The sequence below is a fragment of the Notechis scutatus genome, chromosome 1 (genome assembly GCF_049901735.1).
Source record: "Notechis scutatus isolate UNSWTSFEM ecotype Mainland chromosome 1, rNotScu1.2, whole genome shotgun sequence".
Lineage (NCBI taxonomy): Eukaryota > Metazoa > Chordata > Lepidosauria > Squamata > Elapidae > Notechis > Notechis scutatus.
The window spans coordinates 195,306,628-195,329,143 of NC_142009.1; the positions used below are offsets into that span (position 1 = coordinate 195,306,628).

The following is a 22,516-nucleotide window of genomic DNA, read 5'->3' on the forward strand; positions in this document are numbered from 1 at the left end:
TCCATTTTTATGAATAGATTTATTTAGGGTTCCTCAGATTTTCACAATGGATAAATTACTGTGGGTTTTCTTTTTACTTTTTTTCTTGCAAATTCTAGAAAATGTTTCTTTGAGGTTTTGCAGATGTTTAGATATGGTTTCATGCACGCAAAACTTGTTTTAACATTTCAAATAAAAGGGGCCAGTGATGGGAAGACCTTAATTTGAACATGTATAGAGTATTATTTCTATGTCTATTATTTCTTGGATTGTTCTCCAACTATAAGCTACATTCAGTGTATCAATAAAAGAGATTATTTGTAGCTTAGAGTTGAACCGTGGAGTCAGGGGTAGGATTCAAATTTCTTAACAACCGGTTCTGTGGACATGGCCTAATTTGTGGGTGTGGCTTGGTGGACATGTGACTGGGTGGGTGTGGCTTGCTGACTGGGGTGTGACTTGGTGGTCATGTAACTGGGTGGGTGTGGTTTATATGTAAATATTGTAAATATTGTGTATGTATATATATATATATATATATCTTTGTTTTCGTAGATTTTGACGGGTACAGGTATGTAGGTCTAGGTGTGTTCGGGTTTGCACTGGCACAAAGCAGAAAGCACCAGCCTGAGGATGGCGAGTGGGACCTCGCCAAAACATTGCCAAGATACTCTTAATCTTACACAGGAAAAGACCCGAATACACCTAGACCTACACACACACACACACACACACACACACACACACACACACACACATATATGGTAGTCAGCTTTGTTTGGGTATTTTCCTATGTCATTATAGTTGTGCTTTTAAAGTTGTAGCAACGTTTTGGCAGAATCTCATCTACCATCATCAGGCTTCTGTATTGTGTTCGTCTGTGAGTCAGGCTTTTACAGTTGTTTCAGTTTTAAATTTGGGGCTAGCCTACTGCTGTGCCAGAATGCTTTTTTCTTCATCCTGGGAGTCTTGGTCTGTGTTTATTGGTCTTGGACTTTGCTGTGTTCTGCTTGATTGGTGTTTCAAATATCTTCTGTCTGTTTTGTGGCTTTTTTGTGTCTTGATTGGCTGGCAACATTGTGTTCCTGTATTGGAGGCTTTTAGTGCATCTTGGCTCCGAGTAAATGGACGGCTATCATTTGTTAGGAAGTTAGGTTTCATCTGGGTGCCTGGTTGGGGTGTGTTTGAGCTGGAGGTATCAGGGGGGGTCTGTTTGTGCCCAGTTGTTTGCTTGCTAGTGGTGTGGAGATTTTTTTGTTTGTGAGTGCAGGCTTCCAAATGATTGACAGTCTGGTGGAATCATCTCTTCTATTCATGCTTTCAGGTCTTTTTTCAATCTCTATGGCTTCTCTGATAATTCTGTGGCTGGGGTTTTCTATAGTGGCTAGGGTTTTGGTACCATTGAAGTCGATGCTATGACCTGTGGCTTTCATGTGTTGGACTAGTGAGGAAGTGTGTTCCAGCTTTTTTACTGCATTTTTGTGTTCATCCAGGCGGGTACTTATTCTTCTATTGGTCTGTCCAATGTATGTGGCCGGGCATGATGCACAGGGGACTTCGTATATGCCTTGGTTTTCCAGGTCAGTTTTATCTTTGGGGTTTCTAAGGATGGCTGCTATTTTTCTGTCTGTTTTGAAGGCAGTCTTGATGTGATGCCTGTGCAGTATCTTACTGATTTTGTCTGTAGTACCTCTTATGTAGGGCAGGACAGCTGTTCCATAGGTCAGAAGATGAACAGACCTATGGAACAGCCGTCCTGCCCTACATAAGAGATACTACAGACAAAATCAGTAAGATACTACACAGGCATCACATCAAGACTGCCTTCAAAACAGACAGAAAAATAGCAAGCTTCAGTCCTAAGGAAGGTTCGGCTCTGCTCTCAGGCCACTTCTCCCCCACCCCCCATTTCCCTGAATACCACCCCTGACTGGGCCTCAGGGAAGCCTCCTGGGCAAAGGCAAAGCAGTACAACAATGATTTAGATTAGCTAGAAAGCAGAAATCTGACAGGAGGGGGGGAGGGGCCAGTCAGTGGTGCAATTTGCCGGTTCTCCAAACTGCACAGAATCATAACAGCCGGTTCTATAGAACTGGTCTGAACTGGTAGAATCCCACTCCTGCGTGGAGTCCTTGGACTGATGATGTTACCTAAATTTGGTAATGAAACATCTGCAAAAACAACCTCTACCAAACTCAGAGAGCATCAAGGAGCCCAAACTCAGTGTACCTGGGCTGTTGCTCAGACACCACAAATTTATTTCATTCTCATAATTTCATCCCCATATATATGCTCCAAACTGACCACATTTCATGGATGCACAAGAAGCGCAAGTGGGAAGATAAATTCTTTGACTTGAGAAGCTACTGTATATTAGCAGACAGACACCATTACTTACAGCTCTTACAGAATTTGAATAAGGCCTTTCTTGAACTGCCAGTCTTTAATGATGCAAGATGACAGTACCAAATTTGATTCAGTTGAGTTTAACTGCATTAAAAGACTAGCCTGATATCTGTTTATAGGAAAATAACCTAAATAACTTGGTATTTCAGCAATGCATTTGATAGATGCCATCTGGGAAATTGAACAAGAGAGCAACATTAATGAGGAAAGTTTAATAGGAAAACAAATTGAAAGCAAAGTATTAGTGAAGTTTGTGCAAGACTCAGCTTTGCGAGCCATTTCAATCAATACTAAACAACAACCTTAAATGGGAATGTGTTCATGAAATCCGCTTGAACAACTGTTGTTATTCATCATCACTGCCTCTTTATGATGAGCTTGTCAGTAAGAAATGACAGAGAATATGTGATGCTGAAGAGGAAATCACAGAGTCTTGCCTGTATTTGCATATTTATTCTTCAATCTTCTAAATTTGCTTCCATACCTTATTTCAAGTTGATGTTAGCTATATAATAAGCTGTTGGTGTTCTCTTTTCATTCTTTAGAAAGTGTGCTGGGATGGGGAAGGATTTATCTTCATCGCTGATGATACAAAAACCTCACATTCTTGTAAAAGTTTGGGATTTTTAAAAACGTTTTTATAATGCTTCATTATATATATGTTCACATTATATTTCAAGTGTTCGAAGCACCCAAGTTCTCAATGCCACTTTTAACGCACATCTGCAGTATCAAGCTAAAACCTTCTTTCTGCAACAGTAATGAAGCAAACTATGAACAAAGCTATGAGCTTATTTAGCAGGAATCAATTCTCAGTTTCTATCACATTGCTTGTACACAGGTTTGCTTTGTCCTTGTTCTGTTACCTACAGAGTGTACTTTTAAATAATTAAATCCTCTTTTTTTGTCACAAGAAAAGAATATTCATTCATCCAAGTTTCCCATCATTGCCTTTTAATCCTGAATATATTCCGTTTTTGTAGCCAGGGCATTCATACACAATTCTACTTGGGAATAAACTCCATTAAATTAGATAGGACTTACTTTTACAAAAGAGCTATGATGACACAGTGGTTAGAATGCAGCATTGCAGGCTAATTCTGCTGACTGCCAGCAGTTTGATTCTCACCTGCTCAAGATTGACTCAGGCTTCCGTCCTTCCGAGGTTGGTAAAATGAGGATCCAGATTGTTGGGGAAAATGTGCTGACTCTGTAAACTATTTTGAGAAAGCTGTAAAGCATTATGAAGCTGGATATAAGTCTAAATGCTATTGCAATTGGTACATCTTGCCATAGTATGTGGTTACATCTAATCAGCTATTCATGATCTGCTAAAAGCTAAGTAGATTCAAGCCTGGTTAGTATTTGGATGGGAGATTATCAGAAAGTCCATGGCCAACCCTTTTCAGAACTGGGGTTAAGAAGGAGATAATTCCTGATGATGCCTTAATCTGAGTTTTACCCCTGATGATCAGTGGATTTATTTTTCATTGAATTTTGCCTGAGCTTGACTGTCAGTCTGACACCAAGCAGAATTTCTTCATAGGTAATCCAGACAAACTGCAAACTGTTTTGTATTCAAATCACTTCAAATTCAAAGCAACATGTTCTGAAGTCAATGGCCCAATCTGAACGCAAAAGCCTCTTTTGAGTGCCAAGCACACCACCCAAAACAAGATGTTTCATATTCAAAACCAGATTTTTGGTTTGAATTTTAAAAGTTTTGCATATTCCCGATTAGGTAGATAACTGTAAATCTGGATTCTTCATGTTCAGTTTCAAATTAATTTAGTTATGGTACCCTCAAGGTCTTGTACTATAAAAAAAACTTTTCTATTTTTTTTTCTCTAGTCACATCTAAAACCATCTGTTGGAACATAGAAAAATTGCTGTGACATTAGACTGTCATGCAGGGAGTGGCAAGCTGAAAATGATAATTTCTTTAGCAGAGTTGTGGTTTGATGAAATAGTTTGGAAGAATGTATTTAAGATTACATCGCATAATGCAAGATAGGCCAAGAGTAATTTCAGACTTCAATTAAAAGCTTTAACTTCAGAAGTGGACATTGGAATCTTTTAAATGTTGAAATGATGAGGAGGAAAAACAAAGAGAAATAAATGTAAGAAGTGTATTACTTTAATGGTAGGATTTCTACATAATGAATTCCATATTGGTAACGTGATGATGCCCAAATTCATGAATTGATTCATTTTATCCTTCCATTACTTTAAAACATCCCATTTGCAGAACTGTGGATGCTGGGTGGAGCCGTAAGCCGAGCCAAAGGATAATTCTCTCCCTTTTGGGAAGTCGTTCTTTCCAGCCCAACTCAAAAGATAACATTCCATCAGAAACGTGTAAGCCTTCTGGGAGTCACTTGGGATTTTGCAACCCAGATACGCTGTGCCTAGTTAAAAAGCATTCTTAAAGTTGCCTATCAATTACACGGGATAATTGATCCAATACCTTAGACCCATCTGATTTTCCCGTTTCTGTGATGGCCATCATACCAATATTACATCAAGCCAGATGAGTCGATACGTACAATTTTCATGCAAACTTTTCTCCCCTTTTTTGATCGTGCATAAGCCTTCCCAAGTTGACACCCAGCAGATGTATTGAACTATAACCAGCTGCAATAAGCAGAACTCCAGATGTCATATAGCATAATCCAGAAGGAAGATGAGAAGATCAGCCCTGGGATAATGTTCTGACCCAAGCTTCGTTCAAAGCAAACCAACACCAAACAGAGATAAAAGCAAAATCTTTTTAATGCTTCTCTGTGAATTCTGTTTATTCACAGTAAAACGCTATTAAAAACTAATTGTCCCAGATAAGAACAAGCCTTGCCAAGGTTGTGCAAGGCTGCCAAGAACACTCGATTAAATTGCAAGGAAATAATCAAAACCAAAAGTCTCCAAACACAAACCAGGATAGTCCGAACTTCCACAAGACTTGAAGTGCAAGAACTTCTTTGCTTCCTGCAAAGAATCCCACCTCTGAGGGCTGGCTTTTATCCCTTAAGGGAGGGGCCATCACCTTGCAGCCTTACTCCCAAGTCGCCCATGCTGCTGCAGCTGCTCTTTCCTTCGAGCAGCCCTGCATGTACGTGCACTGGGCACAGGCTCCTCAGGGTCTTCTGCATCACTGCTGCCAGCCTCCACAAGCTCCAAAGGCAGCACTCCACTCTCTGATAGTCCTGGCCCCATCCCTGCATCACACGCAGGCCCCTCATCCAAGTCCTCATTCTTCGAGACCTCAGCCATCCACACCTGCTGCCAGACAACCACAACAGATAAAGGAGAGTTAGAACAAGCTTGAGTGGCTTTGCCTTCCAAATTTAGCCATGGATTTAAAAACCAAGAGGGAAACTGCAGGCTCCCAGCATGATGTCCTGCCAAAATAGTGCCAATCTTGGATCGCATGAGCAAAATCCTCCATTTCCAAAGCCTATTGCAACTGATTCCACATTGTGCTCTTAAGTATGTATCTCATTTCCTTTCCCCTCCCTCTCTCCCTCCCTGGCATCAGAGGCTAAGCAGTCTGCATGTCACTATGTAATAAACCTTGATGCAAAACATGTCAAACATTCCCAAACTACGTGGTGCAACTGCCTTTTCCAGTAAATCAGGAAATATCGTTTTGAAGTCTTTTAAAGTCAATATTTATTTTTGTTAATGAACTAAAAGCATAATGGGTCTGTCTAGTCTCTCTTCCAATATTCTGATTAACCAGTCTCAATTTCAGCACGCAGCCTGCAGCATTTCTATTTTTATCCCAGATGGAAGAGTCTTAAATTGCTTATTTTCTGTTTACTAAAGTCATCCTGTTTGTTCCCATGGAAACCGTGGCAAGTGTCACAGTTTAACTGTTTTATTAAATGGATTGAAGCCGCAGCTACAACATTTGAAAGGCAAGACCTGTCGGTCTTTATGCGTAGCTTGTGCCGTCGTAAAATGACACGCAACAGGGGAAACAATATACATTTTATTTCGTGATATATGCTTAGAGTGCTGCAGCCTTCCAAAGTTGACACCCTGCAGATGATATATTGAACTATAACTCCCATCAAAGTGTGGGACTCAAGGTGACTAAACATAGGAAGAGAAACATAAAAACAAAAGGGTGAAAAATACATTTAGAAACATTGTACTGTATGAGCCTAATCCAATACTGACAAGGAGCAAGGGGTGAAGAAGCCATGTTGGAAGGCTAAAAATAAAGGTCTATCTTGACCCCCTTCCTAAAAGCAGAGAAATGTCAAAGCAACTTCAGATCTAAAAGAGGGCCCTCGACATTTCAGGAACCATGCAGAAGAAGACCTTTTTCCAGGTGACTAACCAGTGGGCCATGCCATTGGGAAGCTATCATTAGAAAGACCTCCCCTGGAGGAATTAACATCCAGGATGGGTCACCATGAAGCAGCTGGAGGCCAAAAGGTGGAGGTGGAAAAAGTAGCCAAGTCAACAGTGTAGATGATTCCTTGTGCAGTTAATGGGATGTCATCATACAGCAGACTGTCTGCCTCATTTTTGCTGCAGTGCTCTAAGGGTTTTATTCTGATGTTAGTAATCCACAGGCTTTACAGCTGTTACTTGGTTTTTACTCTGAGTAGCAGTCTAGACTCCCAGGCAGAGGAGGAGTCTTAAAAGTTACTGTACTGTAAATAATTAAATAAGTAGCAGGTTCTGGAGGGGGAAGAAAAAAATGCCAGATTTCAGATGATTATGTATCTATTTTTAAAAGCTAAATATATATATATATATATAAAGCAAGCTAAATATAAATGGTACAGAAAAGTGCCCTTTTTGCTGACTTCAGTGTATGCGCTGGACTTCCAAAACCAAAGGGCATTTTTTTTCCACATCTATTTTTGTGCCGTTTCAGTGATGCTTTCTGCATGTTTTCCGTGCAAGGGATGTGAACATAGTGGCAGGTTCTCTGAAATTGCTTTCATAGGCTGCACCAACAAAAACATAACTTAAACCAGTTTGCTGAGCCAGAGGGACAATTGCTGCCATGGTTTTGTGGGAGGAGGGTTTGTGGGGATGGGCAAACTAAGTAACCTCAGTTAGGACTTGCCAGAAGTTTGTGGAGGACGAACCGGCACTTGTAAGTTCCCAAGTTTCTGCTTCTAGGCAAAACAGTCTACGTGTGTGTGTGTGTGTGTGTGTGTGTGTGTGTGTGTGTGTGTGTGTATGCACAGAGAAAGAGAGTGACAGCCCGGGATTGAACATACTGGTCAAACAAATACTGCAGTTTTTATCGAATTGAATACAGTCTTACATTTTTTTACCATCCTGGCTTTAGCTGAAGGGTCATCAAGATCCCACACTTGATTCCTAACATGGTTTATTTTGGTAGCAATCCCGGAAGATTCTGTGCATATAAACAAACCCCTGTGCAAATGACCAGGAAAAACCTTTCATATGACCGTTTATAAGCCTTTGGAAAACCGTGTTTGCCTCAGTGCTTTGGGGACCAAAAGGGCTTCATTTGTGGCATTGCCATAAATAAAATTCTTAATCGTTTGTATGGGTCTAAAGATAAAATACATTTCACTTAGTGGTTGCTACTGAGTTTCTTCCCTGGTGGGATTCTATACATGTGTCCAAAGCTTTTGTGGTGCACAAAACACAATTGAGGGAGAAGCCACAATGCAAATGTTCTGGAATGGAGCACACTATGCTTGAATTGTCAGAGGGTACTCACAATAAAACAGGCATGCCTGTATTTCTCTGATTGGTGACCATTTTGGAATCTTTTTTAGGAAAGTACCATAATTGGAATGGAATTACTTCCATAGAAACTTTTGTTTATGTTTTTCCCTCTTCTTTCTAGGGTCTACCTTCATTTGTAACACTCACATCATCCCAGTGAAAAATCAAGAAGGAGTGGCTATGATGTTTATTATTTGCTTTGAAAATGTAACCGATGAAGAAAATGTGGAGTCTCCAGAGAAATTCAGCCAGATACTAACAGCCAAAGTTACAAACCGTAAGTATACGTATCTTTATTGTGGGTATCTCTGGGTAAGAGAAGTAGAATTCTTGAGGAGGGGGTTGAACTAGAAGACCTCTAAGGTCCTTTCCAACTCTTGTTATTCTGTTGGAATTGAGTAATGATCATAACACATACATTGGAAAGAAAAATCTATGGAATGGAATGAGCATAGCTTATGGAGAAGCAGATGCTTTTGTTAACAATTCCTGGGTTCAATTATTATGTTTCCACTTGAAAAATATGTGCCATAAATTAAAAATGATTATTGTTGTTTAATTGTTCAGTCGTTGCTGTTCTTTTGTGACCCAATGGTCGATGCTGACATATAAACAACTGCCAATATCTTAATAGGTATTAATCATGCTTTCATACAGATTCACATATAATTTTAAGCTTCAAATTCTGGAACGTTCATTTTTATGATAGCTTAATGAATTCTATTCGGGTGGTGGTGGTAAAATGTGTTAACCAGTTCAAAGTGGGGACAGCTTTGCCTCCAAATGAAACAAAATCCAAATTAGGACAATTCAGAGGGATAGAGACATGGCCACAACATCCAAAGAGCTAGGTTTTTTTTTCATATCCAAATTCTATATGATGGGGTGAGAAGAGGAAGCTAAGAGCTGTAGTTTTTGTGACTGATATAAGCAAGAACAGCAACAACAACAAAAACCCTAATCTTATCCTAGGGATATAATGCTTTAGTATATCCTGGTCTTTAACCAATCGTATTAGTTATGCTACTTGATTTCTGTGTGATTCCAGAACTGCCACAACCCTTCTCTACTACCCAGCCTCTGGGAACACAAGATATTATGCTTCTGGCTAGAGACTGTGGGCTTCTTTCATTATGTGATTCAAATAGCTGCAGTTTTATCTTTCACTTGGGAGGATCAGCAGGAAAGATTCTCCATCTGCCTGGAGCTGCTGTTCTACTCAAAAAGAAAGAAGAAAAAGCCCCTAGCATCCTGAATCTCCCTCCTTTTTCTCCATTTCAGAAACAGGCAGCCTGATGCCTCCTGATGAATTAATGTGTACTGGCATTTCCACAGATTCCAGTGGGAGGTTGTTTTGTTTTGTTTTTAGGAATGAGGTAGTAAGTGACAAAAGGTTAACCAATTAAAAAGAATTACGAACAAAGGGAGGAGGGGCAGAGATGAAATTCAATCACCTCAGCTCATGGGTATGGATGGGTATGGATTATTTGAATCGGTAAAAAATCGCCCCTGGTTGCTATTACTATTATGCCAAGTATACCAAGCCATGCCCACAGCCACGCCCACAGAGCCGGTAGGGGGAAAAAATTGAATTTCACCCCTGGGGGTGGGGATCTGCAATTGTTTCACGAAGGCAAACAGCCAAAAGGAAGGATTGTGCGGTAAGGGCTACATTTCAAGATTTTTCTCTTGAACAGAAAATGAGCAGAATTACATATCTGGGTATCAGATACTAGACCTATTTGGAACGATGAGATCACATTGTAGATATTATGGCTGCATCAGAAGGGTTTCCCAGCAGGTTTATGGCCAGTCACAAAACAAACAAAAAGTCAGATGGGCAAAGACACCAAGTCAATACACACATTGGTGCCATAGTTACCCAGTATAATTAAGCCATAACATTTATCTACATATGCTCCAATGCAGCATTGTTGATTTTGAATTGAAGTCAATCTACATATAGAATCTCTCTCTCTCTCTCTCTCTCTCTCTCTCTCTCTCTCTCTCTGTGTGTGTGTGTGTGTGTGTGTGTGTGTGTGTATCATTTGAGCTATAGGACAGGAAGAGGAAATTAAAATAGCAATTCCATTGTTCTGCTTACTGGAGCAGGTCTCTATAGTGTGGCTTACATAAATGTCTTAGCTTAGCGAACCAAGAAATTTAGAGTATAGCAAAACATCTTACACAATTTAGAATTCCCTTTGGTGTAGCCTGAACCTGGAGATCACTACTTTTAGGACAAAAATGGGGGAGGCAGAAAATCTTACCTTTCCAACAAATGTATTAATTTAGGGGAAATGGCAACAAAATGGAGGGAAGCTGTTTCATCAGTTTTCAGTGGCCACCATCAGATAATGACCAAAGGAAACTGGGGACTGTATGTGGCAGTTAGCATTCAGCTTGTATATTTCTGACCCTGAGTTTTGTCCTAAAGTATAGAAATAGTTGTATAAGCTTTTGGAATCTTAACTTTGAACAGGAATACAATGATATGTCTACATAATATTTGATACAGTAATAAAATTAAAATCTTTTAAACTATCTTGTCCCTCAAATTTCCTAGCTAGAACATTTCTTGTATATTCGCTACTTCTTTACTAGTTTTTAATTATCTAGTTAACTTTTCCATTGCTATACACAACCTCAGGCAACTACTCTGACACCAAATTCAACAGTCCAGAACACTGATAATGAGCTAATACAGTTATCAAACCATCTTGACAAGATTAGGACTTGTGGATTTCATCTCTCAGAATTCTGGGATTTGAAGTCCACAAGTCTTAAAGTTGCCATGGTTGGACACCCCTGATTTAGAGCTTCAGCTAGTGAGGATATGGCATTTTAATGGCCTGGTCAGTCTTGCTGTCCATTTTGCATCTGACTACCTTGATTATGATGTGTTCCTTTTGGATACACAGTTGAGGACAATATTTGAAGAAAACGTTTGTGAAACTATAGGAAAGCAGAGATTAACTGGTATCTTGTGTAATATATAAACACAAAGACAAATAACTCTTCGATCTTGCAAAAATGTTAAATGAAAATTACCCAAGCAGAGTTGGAAGAGGGAAGGAGAGACAAACATCTGACAACCCTTATATAGCTATAGACAGATCTAACTCAAAAAGCAATTATAATCAGACAACTCATGTACTAAAAAATGAATGCCAGACCAAAAAGTTACTGAGAGAAAAATCATAATTCTTCACTGAGATATGAATCTTTTGACAATTTCATTATAAACCACTTCATAATGTCACAATTACAATCTTGGTTTTGCAAATGTAGATTTACTTTTATTTATGTATTTATTTATTTTTTTGCTTCACCTCTTTTTTCACATTTCCATATGGTTTAAGCCAATATCAAAGCAAAACTATGCAGCACTATACAGATGACTGAACTTAGATGATCTGTTTTAATTGTGGCCCAAACTTTTTTAAAAAGATTTCCTTTTCCAGAAGTTCATTACATTCTTTACTTTGATAAACCTGTGTTAGATATTAGACTTTATCATTTTACAGATTGAAAAGGTGAACACAATTAATTATTTAGTCATATGTTCTGCAGTAAACACTGACTACTGAAGAATCATGGAGGAAGAAATAAGGCAGTTGCTGGCTGATACATTTTTCTGAAGTCATGAGTAGCTCATTCCTATCCTTGCTTTGTTTATTTAGTTACAAATCCTGCCCAGAAAAACATTTCTCTAAATCCAAGTATTGTTCGCTTTTGATTACAGAGCATATGAATATGCTTTGTAAGAAAGAGAGTTCTGGAATAGAAAAAAAGTGTGAGAAATGTTGCAACAATACATTTAACATATTCATAAATAATCTTGACAATAGATATTCTTAGTTACTCCAAAAGTTATATAAAAGGGTGTAGAACACAATATTATAAAACTTTGTGAACCTTATGTGGCAAAATATTATTTTATTAATATTTTGCTTACTTGGTCCCTTTTATTATTTAGCATAGTACTTGGCCTAACAGATCTGAGCTTTACATCAAAATAACCTGTAATTAATTAATCTGCCTCCATCTCATGTTATGATTGATTCTAAAATTGAACATATATCTGGCTTCAAAGGCCTGTCTGGTTAGGGGTGCCTCAGGTTCTCAAATCTCCACCTGTAAGTGGAATGTGACATGTGTTGCCCTTTGGATATGTATTGATTATCTATCTCCAACCCTTTTTCCCCGTGGTGTTGAGTATTGTGAACTGGACCAAAACACAGAAGCAAAATAAGGCTAAAGCAAATAAAACAGTTGCTAGCAAGTGTGAAAATATTGGCCCCAATTTTATTGGTTACAAGAGATAAGATCTGCATCCAAATTTTTTACAGGGAATCTTTATTAGTGGCTGCATAATCATTCACTAGCCAGCTGGGGAGAAAAAAATAATCTTCCTGGGTAGCATGAGCCAAGGTCATGCCACAATACTGTCAATGCAGCTGGACTGGGCCTTAAACCTTCTCCTGCCATGACCCATTGCTAGAGCCCCAAACTAGAATCAAAGGTCACCCTCCCTCCTGTCACCATGGTTCTGGCCATACGACCTAAAGATATGGGCACAAGAGTGGCCCAACTCTCACCAAATCTATTGATTCTACCATGCAATCTAGAAGTGACTCTTAGATATCCTACAGTCTTAAATCTTATCCAATGTGCAAAAGGTGCTATCGGTCTGAAAGGCCTCCCCCTCCCCCTCCTTAGATAACACAAATGCTGTTTATTGTGAGAAATCATGTGACACTGATCACCTACTGATTTTAATATGTGACCAAAGATTTGAAACTAAGCCTCCCGGTTCTAGTCTAGTGCGGCTTATTAGTTAACACTCATCAAATAATGATTGGCAGTAATTCAGATGCATAGATTAATTGAGTGAATTTACGTCCCCTCAACAATCCAAATATTTACCTCTGTTATATTGCTGATTTGCTTCCTCCCAGTTCATCTCGAGTCATTTTGCCATCCCTGTCCCTCTGAGCAACAGAGTTTTTAGAAAGCTTTGTCTGAATTATTGTAAAATCAAATCTTCTCCTGTTAGAAAACAATGATGATGAATGGCTTTGCGCATAATTCCTAGCAACAAGAGTTTTTTTTTTCTGATCTGTACAATCTGGGTTCTGGATCTAGCAGTGCCAAAGGGATCGACTTGGCTTACATTATCAACCATTCTCTTCTGTCCAGAGGCTTTCTGCATCCAACCTAAATCGGCAAAGCATTCAGCTGTTTGATTCTGAAAACAACTTAATACACCGCTATTTGATGAATCTGTAGCCATATTGAGACAAATGTTCTTGTGTGTGTGTGTCATGCTATTTCATGCCTTAAAGGCTAGCCTCAGACTGTCTTCTTATTAACTTAATGGTTTAAAAGAAGTAATCAAATGCTATCTGTAAGTGCAGTTTTACTTGTATTTCAGATGGTAACAGCCTTTCAAGAGGAGCTTCATCAGGTAATTCTGTCTACTGAAATACGGTTTGCACTTGTTTCCTTCATTTATTTTACTTGAGTCGCAAAGTTCAACTCTCTGATATCCTAAGTGTAGCACTTCCCCCCAAAAGGGCCACTGGCAATCGGGCTCTTCTTCTAAGCCCTTTCCCAGGTGACCAACCCACCTAGCCCAAGCATACCAACACCCTCCCTTGGAGGGAATTACGGGCTCTAATTAAAATGACAACTGTTAAGATAAAAATCACATCAAATTAAGCATCACAATAATATCAAACATTGAACCGGTGAGCAAAATGTCCCCACAGCTGTCCTTTCAGACCAAATGGCCCCTCACCAATCCTGTTGCCTCATTAACCCTAAGCCTCATTATGACCCATGGTGGCACAGTGGTTAGAATGCAGTATTGCAGGCTAACTCTGCCCACTGCCAGGAGTTCAATCCTGACCAGCTCAAGGTTGACTCAGCCTTCCATCCTTCCGAGGTCGCTAAAATGAGGGCCCAGATTGTTGGTGGCAATGTATTGACTCTGTAAACCACTTAGAGAGGGTGAAGCAATATATAAGTCTACATGCTATTGTTAACATCAGGCCCAGCAAGAGGCCTATCCAGTCTCCCTCTCATGGCATCCAGAATGCAAGATGCAGACTCTTTCCCTGGAGTGGCAATCTCATAATATCTCTTTCTTTCTGAAGGAGTGCAGTCTCTTTCTTAACAGTTTGTCCTTTCCCGTCCCTCTGAATCCTGTTTTACCTCAGCTCCCTGAAACTTCCTCTTACTCCCCCACTTGGGGGCTATATCTCCCAGGAAAAAAAAAAACTTCCCTCAGGGGCTCTTCCTATCGCCATTTGCAGGTGTAAGGCCCCAACCATCCATCCATCCAGGGAACACTGCTAACAGAGCAGGCTACATAAATATTCAGCTTTCTGAATATTGTTTCTAAATATTGATTGGATCTGAAGACCTTTCTATTGTCATCTGGAGCATCAGTGCTGAGTGATTCCCTCATCAAACATATCCTTCATCCACAATAGGGAGAAGTTTAATAGATATTTCATATTCTCTTTTATTGATACTGAAATTCAGCAACAAAAAACCAAAAGTAAGAGTTTCCCTACCTTATGCCGGCTGAAGGAATTCTGGGAGTTGGGGAGCACACATTTTAAATCTGCCAAGGTTGAGAAGCACTGACTTAGGCAGAGCTTCCTTCAGTGTTGTCGATCATAAATCAAAAAAGCCTTGCTTGCTTGCTGAACTAATAAAAACATCATCATACACTAATCTGAATTATCAGTCTCAATATAACTTCACTCAATCGATCTGTGCATCTGAATCACTACAAATTAATCCTTGAATGTTAACTACTGTCTAGCACAAGAGGACATATGGAGCTTAGCCTGAGATATGTTTTGAATCTGGTTTGCTCATAACTCAAAGTTATAATGTATTTTTGGGCTCAGAATTTTGGTTAAATTTCCTGCCATTTTGAACCATGGCTTTCTGGCTTATGAACTACAATATCAACAGACTTTATTGTTGTATCTTATTTCTAGTTCACTCTTTATTTGATTTTTGTGCTGTCCAAAATCTGGGTCCTGGTAGAAGAAAGGGAGAAAACAATTACCTGCTGAACAAATTACCAAACCATAATAAAATCCTAGCTTTATAGTATGTGTCCATGTAACCTTTATCTCAGGTTAACACAAAGATGCAGTGATTCCAAGACCATAAATATTGGAAGCTCTTTTTATGTGAATAATCAAATAAAATGTAAAAGTGTTGGATCATCTGCCTACACTCTTCGTTCTGAGTCATTTCTCCATTTCCTTCTAGTCCTTTAAAGCTATAAGGAACTGCTACATGGATTTTTCCAGTCACAATCCTCCTACCTTCCATTTCTCCTATGCCTGACTGGATAGTCCGATCTGCATATTAAGATTAGACACCCTTGATGCAACTGTGTTCATTTTATCCCTCAAAAGTGCCATCAGGAGCTATTTGACATGGCTTAGTAAAAAGCTATTTCTTCACAGGCAACGATTATTGGTACCCTACCCTTGTATCTCATCACACCATCAGTTAGAATTACAATTATGAATTAAATACCCACCAACTAGAGATGCTGTTTGATGGCTCAGTTATGCTAGAAATAGCTTCCTAACCGGCTTTTATTTAATTGTCTCTGCACATTTTCATTAAACCACATGTGTGAGGGATTCTTTCCTCCCATATTTTTCTATGGACCGTTCTCTATGCATGAGTAACGGTCCCAGTGACACAGACAGAATCACTTTGATTTTCTCCATCTGTTTTGCACTTTCCCAACAGGACACTGATCATGTGGGATGGGCACAATTGATGTGTTCCATATTCACAAGGATATCTATTGTTACCGAATAAATTAGATTGACAAGATTTTACACACCTTCTTGCACCCTGTTGATTCATAGCATAACATGAGCCTGTCACTTACAAGACATCAGTCCAATTAAACTTCACAGGAAAAGTTCACAGATTACATTTTATCCCAAGAAATGTTGTCAGTGAATCCGAAAGAGCAAATATAATACTATGACAATCTAGCAGAAGATTTACATTTGGTTTGTCAGTTACTTGTTACTTTTCAACGTACAACTTTACAGGATCAGACCTTAGCAACTCCAATTAAAAATAAAATATGTGAAAGAATAGGATGTGCTCAGTGTATCATTATGAGATGGAATGTTCTGGAAAACGCCAGAGTGTTCCGTTTCCTTCAGGTCTATGTTGATAGATGTTTCAGCACTTTTCCCAGAAAACAAGGCCAGATCACATCCAATGTACCGTGATACTAAACTCCTGTTGCAGATTTACTGCCTCCAGAAGGGCAGATTGGTAAGGTTTGAAATAAAACTATGAAGAATGTTTCATCCAATATCTCCTGAAAAAAACAACACCATGGGCAATGTTTCCTTAACCAGAGGTGCTGGCCTAGAAACCAGGAGACTGTGAGTTCTAATCCAGTTTTAGGCATAAAATCCAGCTTGGGTGATTTTGGATCAGTCATTCTTTATCAGCCCATCCCACCTCACAGGGTTGCAATTATGGGGTGAAGAGCAGCAAAAAGGAGTACTAGGTATGTTCACCCTCAGTTATTTATAAGATAATAAAGGCAGAATGAAAAAAAATCAAATAAATAAATATTTTTTTCAGATGCATTGATTGTATAAAGTGATCCTGGGCTATTTTTCAGTGGATTGCTTTCTTTTTTATACAGTGTCCAAGTGTAGAAGTTATCCCAAAGGTGCTTTTTTTTTTCCAAATGGCAACTGAACTTTCTTGATTTTTCTTGAAGACATTTTGTTTCTCCTCTGAGAAGTTTCTTCAGTTCTAACAAGGAAGGGAAGAGAAGGAAGGATTTATACCCTTTTGCAGTCAGCCAGTCCTTAACACTTTGAGAGTCATGGACTGGCTGCCTGGAAAGAATATAAATCTTTCCTTCCTCACCAGTTAGTCAGAACTAAATAAGCTTCTTAGAGGAGAAGCAAAATATCTGCAAGAAAAATCAAGAAAGTCCAGTTGCTGTTTAAAATAAAAAAGCACCTTTGGGATAACCATGACCTGGAAGACTGAGAATCTCCGTGGACAAGTTTAGAAGTTATATCAACATACTTGGTTACCCAAGGGCCAAGGACATGAAAAGCTTCGTTTTATACAGGGCAGCCTCTCTCTATCTCTTAAAATTTGGAGGATAGGCCCCCACAGATCCCTGAATATTCCTTATTCAGTAATTACCTCATCATAAACATATTGTATAGGAGTTTAGTTAGTTTAACTATATATCATACAGATCAACCTATAATAAAAGGTTTTCTGGATATAAAGAAAAAAAGATATTAACTTAAAAGAATAATAATGGCAAAATAGCTTTGCAAAACAAATGCAGCCAATGGGTTGAAAAGATGTTCCTATTTACTTCCCATCTTGCAAAACATCAAGAATATTTGACAGGTTTATCGCTTTTGAAGTGTTGAACATATCCAGCTGAGAAACAGTATTCTTTTTAGGCATATTTCATATTTTATCATTTGAAGAATTGGGGAGATATTCCTCTCCCTTACTGTGTAGGGATGGCACTGGACTAATAGAAGAAGCAAAGAGAAGAAAAGTATTCCCTTGATTCCCTGAATTTGTACTAAATGAACGTGTTAAAAAAAAATCCTAAATTTGTTTATGACACTTTGCTTCTTCTGATTTATGCAGACACCTGCTCTTCCAAGTAGGTTTTATCAGATTCAGAAGTAACATTTTTATGCAGGATTGCAGGATGGCAAATGTTACATTAAGTTAGCAGAGAAAACCCTGCAATTCGGGAGTTCTGAAATAATGTCAGCATTCCAGCAAACTCCCAAATTAATTAGTAACTCCCAGACGGACATTTCTCAAAGTGCTTTATTAATCCAGCTACTGGTAACATCTGTTGAATTTCAGAACTGAAATCATCCCCCCAGACTTTCACACAATTCAACTTACCCCCACCCACTTTTCTACACCTCATTGATCACGTGAACCAATTACTCTTCAGTTGAAATTTCTACTACACTACTCTCAGTAACCTTGAACTATCACCTAGATATTTCCCTCTAAGAACTATTCAGTAACATCACCCACCTTTTCAAAAATGTGGCAGCGATGAATTCCAGAGCTGACACATATTAAGATAGATACTCTGGTAATGAAAAATACCAGGTATTATGAAAAACCTCTGAAAAATCAGGAATGGATGAAGTTTCAACCACATCTGTATTTCTACTATGGCCAACCAGATGCTTCTTTGTGCCCTTCTAGCTGATCCTGAACTACATCTCCCAGCACCCCTTGTCATTTGCTATGTTTCCTGTTCCATGGAACTTGTTCTCTATCCTTTTATATTCCAGAAAATGGTATTGAGTCACGTTCTCTGTGAATATGAAAATGCCATTTAGCCCTAATTGCTATCATTTTTTTTCATTCGTTTATCAAATCCAGCATCATTTGCTAACCGCAGGCAGAAAAATAAGAAATTAAAACCCTTTAGAACAGTAGTGGCTAACCTTTTCAGCACCGAGTGCTGAAACAGGAGTGCACGCACACACACACTCACAGAGCTGCTCTTCCAGTTTTAGGCGTGCATGCATGCATGAGCACTGGAAACCGGAAGCTTACCTTCCCAGCGTGCACATGCACGCTGGCCACCTGGTGTTCCAGTTTCTAATGCACATGTGTGCATCAAAACCAGCTGGCCAGTGTGCACATGCACACTGCGCATTGGAACCAGGAAGAGCAACAGGTGATGTCTGGCATGCTCGGAGAGATGGCTCAGCATGCCACTTCCGGTACTCGTGGGCATAGGTTCACCATCACAGCTCAAGAACAAATATGTTTTTAAAAGGAGATTAACAGGTTAATTAAGTGTTGCTTGGAATGGGATTGTTTTTGCTGTTTCTTGTGCAATCCATAGCAGTTGATCCAAATAAAAGGCTTCTCTTTACCTCTTTTTCTCATACATACATGCACACAGGCATAGAGAATCCAGTAACATGCGGGACTATCTTTGTAATCTGTGTTCTATCTACTTCATTTCCAGCAATATGAAATACTGTTCATATTGTATGAAAAGGCAGGAAACCAGTCCAGTTGCTAATTGTCAGTACGTCACACATGAATAACTTGTTTTCAAAAAATATCTCCTTAAAATAAAACAGGCAACCAAAAATTTGGAACAATTTATGTCTTGTTTAAAAAAAAAAAAACTGGCAAAAATAGTCATATGTTGCTGCTGCTATTTTATTTTGTGCCTGAAAATATTAGCAATGAGGGATGCTCTCCAAGCATATCTTTTCCAGCTGAATTAAGAGACAACTTGATCAGCAACAGACTCTAACATGACTGTTTTAAACCAGTGAAGCAGAAAATACCATCTGTTCTACCATGAATATTTCTAAAATAGAACAAGAATGTGTGGAGATGTCTACTCTTTCCTTGCAAGAATATGAGAAAAGCCATAAAAGTTCCGGTTTTGTGGGAAAGAGATTGTGGTGAGCTATCATAGTTCAAACTTCAGTGTCATTAGCTAGTAATTGAGTACTTTTTAGTTCAGTTTCAAAGGCATTATAAAAGCTATAGAATATTTTAATATAATCATTTTTACCTACAGCTATTTTTAGTAAATATCTATTGTTGCCCTCAAGTGAAATCTTTCACTGGTTTTGTAGATGCATGTGATGAGATTGAAAGGCACAGAACAATAAAAGGTATTCTTAAAAACAGTTAATTGCAGAATATTCAGTTTAGTTTCAGGGAGAAAGAGAATTATATAGACCAGAGGTCTCCAAACTTGGCAACTTTAAGACTTGTGGACTTCAACTCCCAGAATAGCATAGCTGGCTGAGAAATTCTGGGAGTTGAAGTCCACAAGTCTTAAAGTTGCCAAGTTTGGGGAGCCCTGATATAGACATTAGCTCAGCTACAATTTGAAAACTTTTAACAGTAGGAGAGCAAGGAAAAAGACAGAATCATTGTTCCCATACTGGTCATCCTTTCCAAAGGAACTGAAATAGAGAATCTTTTCTACCTAATAATGCCTCCTGAGCAAGTAAGCTCCTGGAAAATGTACTTTAGACATACCTATACATTGGTGCATATATATAGGTTGCCATATTTCAGAATGAGAAAAAAAATCAATCAGCATTAATTGTATATTATAGTATAATAAAAGTTCTAGTCCCACCCTTAGCATGAAAACCAGCTGGGTAATTTTGGGCCAGTCCCTCTCTCATAGCCAACCTACCTCACTCTTGTGGTCAAAAGAGAAGAGAAAGAAGTAGTAAAGATGCTTGCCATCTTGAGTTATTCATAATAAATAAATAAATAGATAGATAGATAAATAAATAAATAAATAAATATCTTGTTACAACAGTGAAAAGTTACAAATACTTATCTAGTACAAGTGTGTATATGGATACATATATTTCTAAAACACTTAGAAATGTATTAGTTGATACATTTACTAGACCAATACTCGAATACAGCTCATCAGTCTGGAACCCACATTACGTATCTGATATTAACACAGTTGAGAAAGTCCAGAAATATTTCACAAGAAGAGTTCTCCACCCCTCTACTCATTGAAGAATACCTGATGCCACCAGACTCAAAATTCTAGACCTAGAAAACCTAGAACTATGCCGCCTTTGGTCTGATCTAAGTATAGTATATAAAATCATACATTGCAATGTCCTACCAGTCAATGAATACTTCATCTTCAATCATAACAACACAAGAGCAAACAATAGATACAAACTCAAGGTTAATTGCACCAAACTTGATTGCAGGAAATACGACTTCAGCAACAGAGTGGTCAATGTCTGGAATACTCTACCTGACTCTGTGGATTTTTTCCCCAAACCCCAAAAACTTTAACCTTAAACTGTCTACTATTGACCTCACCCCTTTCCTAAGAGGTCTGTAGGGGGCGTGCATAAGTGCACCAATGTGCCTACCGTCCTTGTCCTATTGTTTCTTTTATATATATTTTATTTTTCTTATATGTATCCATGTATTCATAACTATGTTTTTACTTATACCTATTATCTTGTAAGCAATTGACAAATAATAAATAAATAAATAAATAAATAAATAAATACATACATACATACATACATACATACATACATACATACATACATCTACAAGCAATCTGCTCATAGTCAGCAATTGTAACCAGATCCTCAGTCCATTGAATAAATCGTGTCACACAATTATCTTTCCAATGTTCCAATATCAGTCTTTTTAGCTAGAGGAAACAGAGAAACCATTCATGTTATCTAGTTGTAACAATATACTGTACTTTATATTTCTATTTTTCCTGCTCTATTTTTTCACTTATTTTTAAGCATTTATATAGCATATACATATGCATTTTTCATAATCTACTCAGTCCACATTAATATTAATCTTATGTTTATGAAAGTAACTTTAGCATTTTATCCAAAATATATTTTCCAAGAAGTTATAGTCTTATGGAAGTTTAATACTCCTTTAAAATGTTTATTTGGATCTTTACTAGCCTGGAGCCTTCCAAATGTGTGGTATTACAATTTAACAGAATTCATTATCAGCAACTTCTAGGAGTTATGGATCCAACATATCTGGAAGATGTCAGATTTAAGAAAGCTGTGATATCAATGGATTAACAGATCTCAAGGCAGGCTATAGTTCATTAAAAAAAAAACCTACCATAAATCATAAAACACTATCCTAAGGCAATCCATCAAACTATCATTAATGCAGAGCTGTACTATTAAACCAACAGATAAAACTTCATTAAGTTGCAATCAATTAAACCCTCGACTAAAGGCTTAAAACCCATGTAAGTACCAGCCAAGCCTCCAGATGGAGAACATTTCATAAGTTGCTATCACAATGCATATATAACTGTAGATTTTTCCCTTCCAAAATGTATATTTATATGTGTATTTCTTCTCAAACACATTTTAATTTATTATTAAGATCTGGTTATGCCAACAAGAAGATGAATAACTTGCGATGTCCTCCATTATTGTTAACATTCCCATGTCTATTATTTTCTTATTTATCTTATTTATAATTTTAATGTTTTTACTATAATTAATAGTGATAAACGATTTTATACATTTATTCATTGTTCTTAACTTTGTTGTATGCCGCTCAGGGTCACTTTGGGTGAGATAGGTGGCTATATAAATTAGAAATAGATAGATAGATACTGTAGACAGAAAGACAGGCAGACAGATAGATCTTGTTTGAGTTGAGAACTATTAACAGAGTTGTGCGTGAAATTAAATATGTAACTAAGTTTCAGTTGATATGTTGTTCCAAGGCATGCAATAAATTTATGTTGGAAGCCAATTTGGACTTGAATTAACCAACGGCAATTTTCAAGCAG

General features: G+C 38.2%; 1 protein-coding gene across 12 annotated transcripts in view; it reads left to right on the top strand.

Moving 5' to 3' along the window:
* The window catches only part of KCNH7 (potassium voltage-gated channel subfamily H member 7), a 348,077-nt gene that overhangs the window by 182,174 nt on the left and 143,387 nt on the right, over positions 1-22,516 (top strand). For 9 of the 12 annotated variants that reach the window (XM_087949836.1, XM_087949838.1, XM_087949835.1 and 6 more), the window contains exons 3-4: positions 8,228-8,383; positions 13,544-13,576. In XM_087949836.1, the coding sequence (XP_087805962.1) occupies positions 8,228-8,383; positions 13,544-13,576 (189 nt within the window). The remainder of the gene's footprint in view (positions 1-8,227; positions 8,384-13,543; positions 13,577-22,516) is intronic. The other 3 variants (XM_087949841.1, XM_087949840.1, XM_087949842.1) reach the window with 1 other exon arrangement.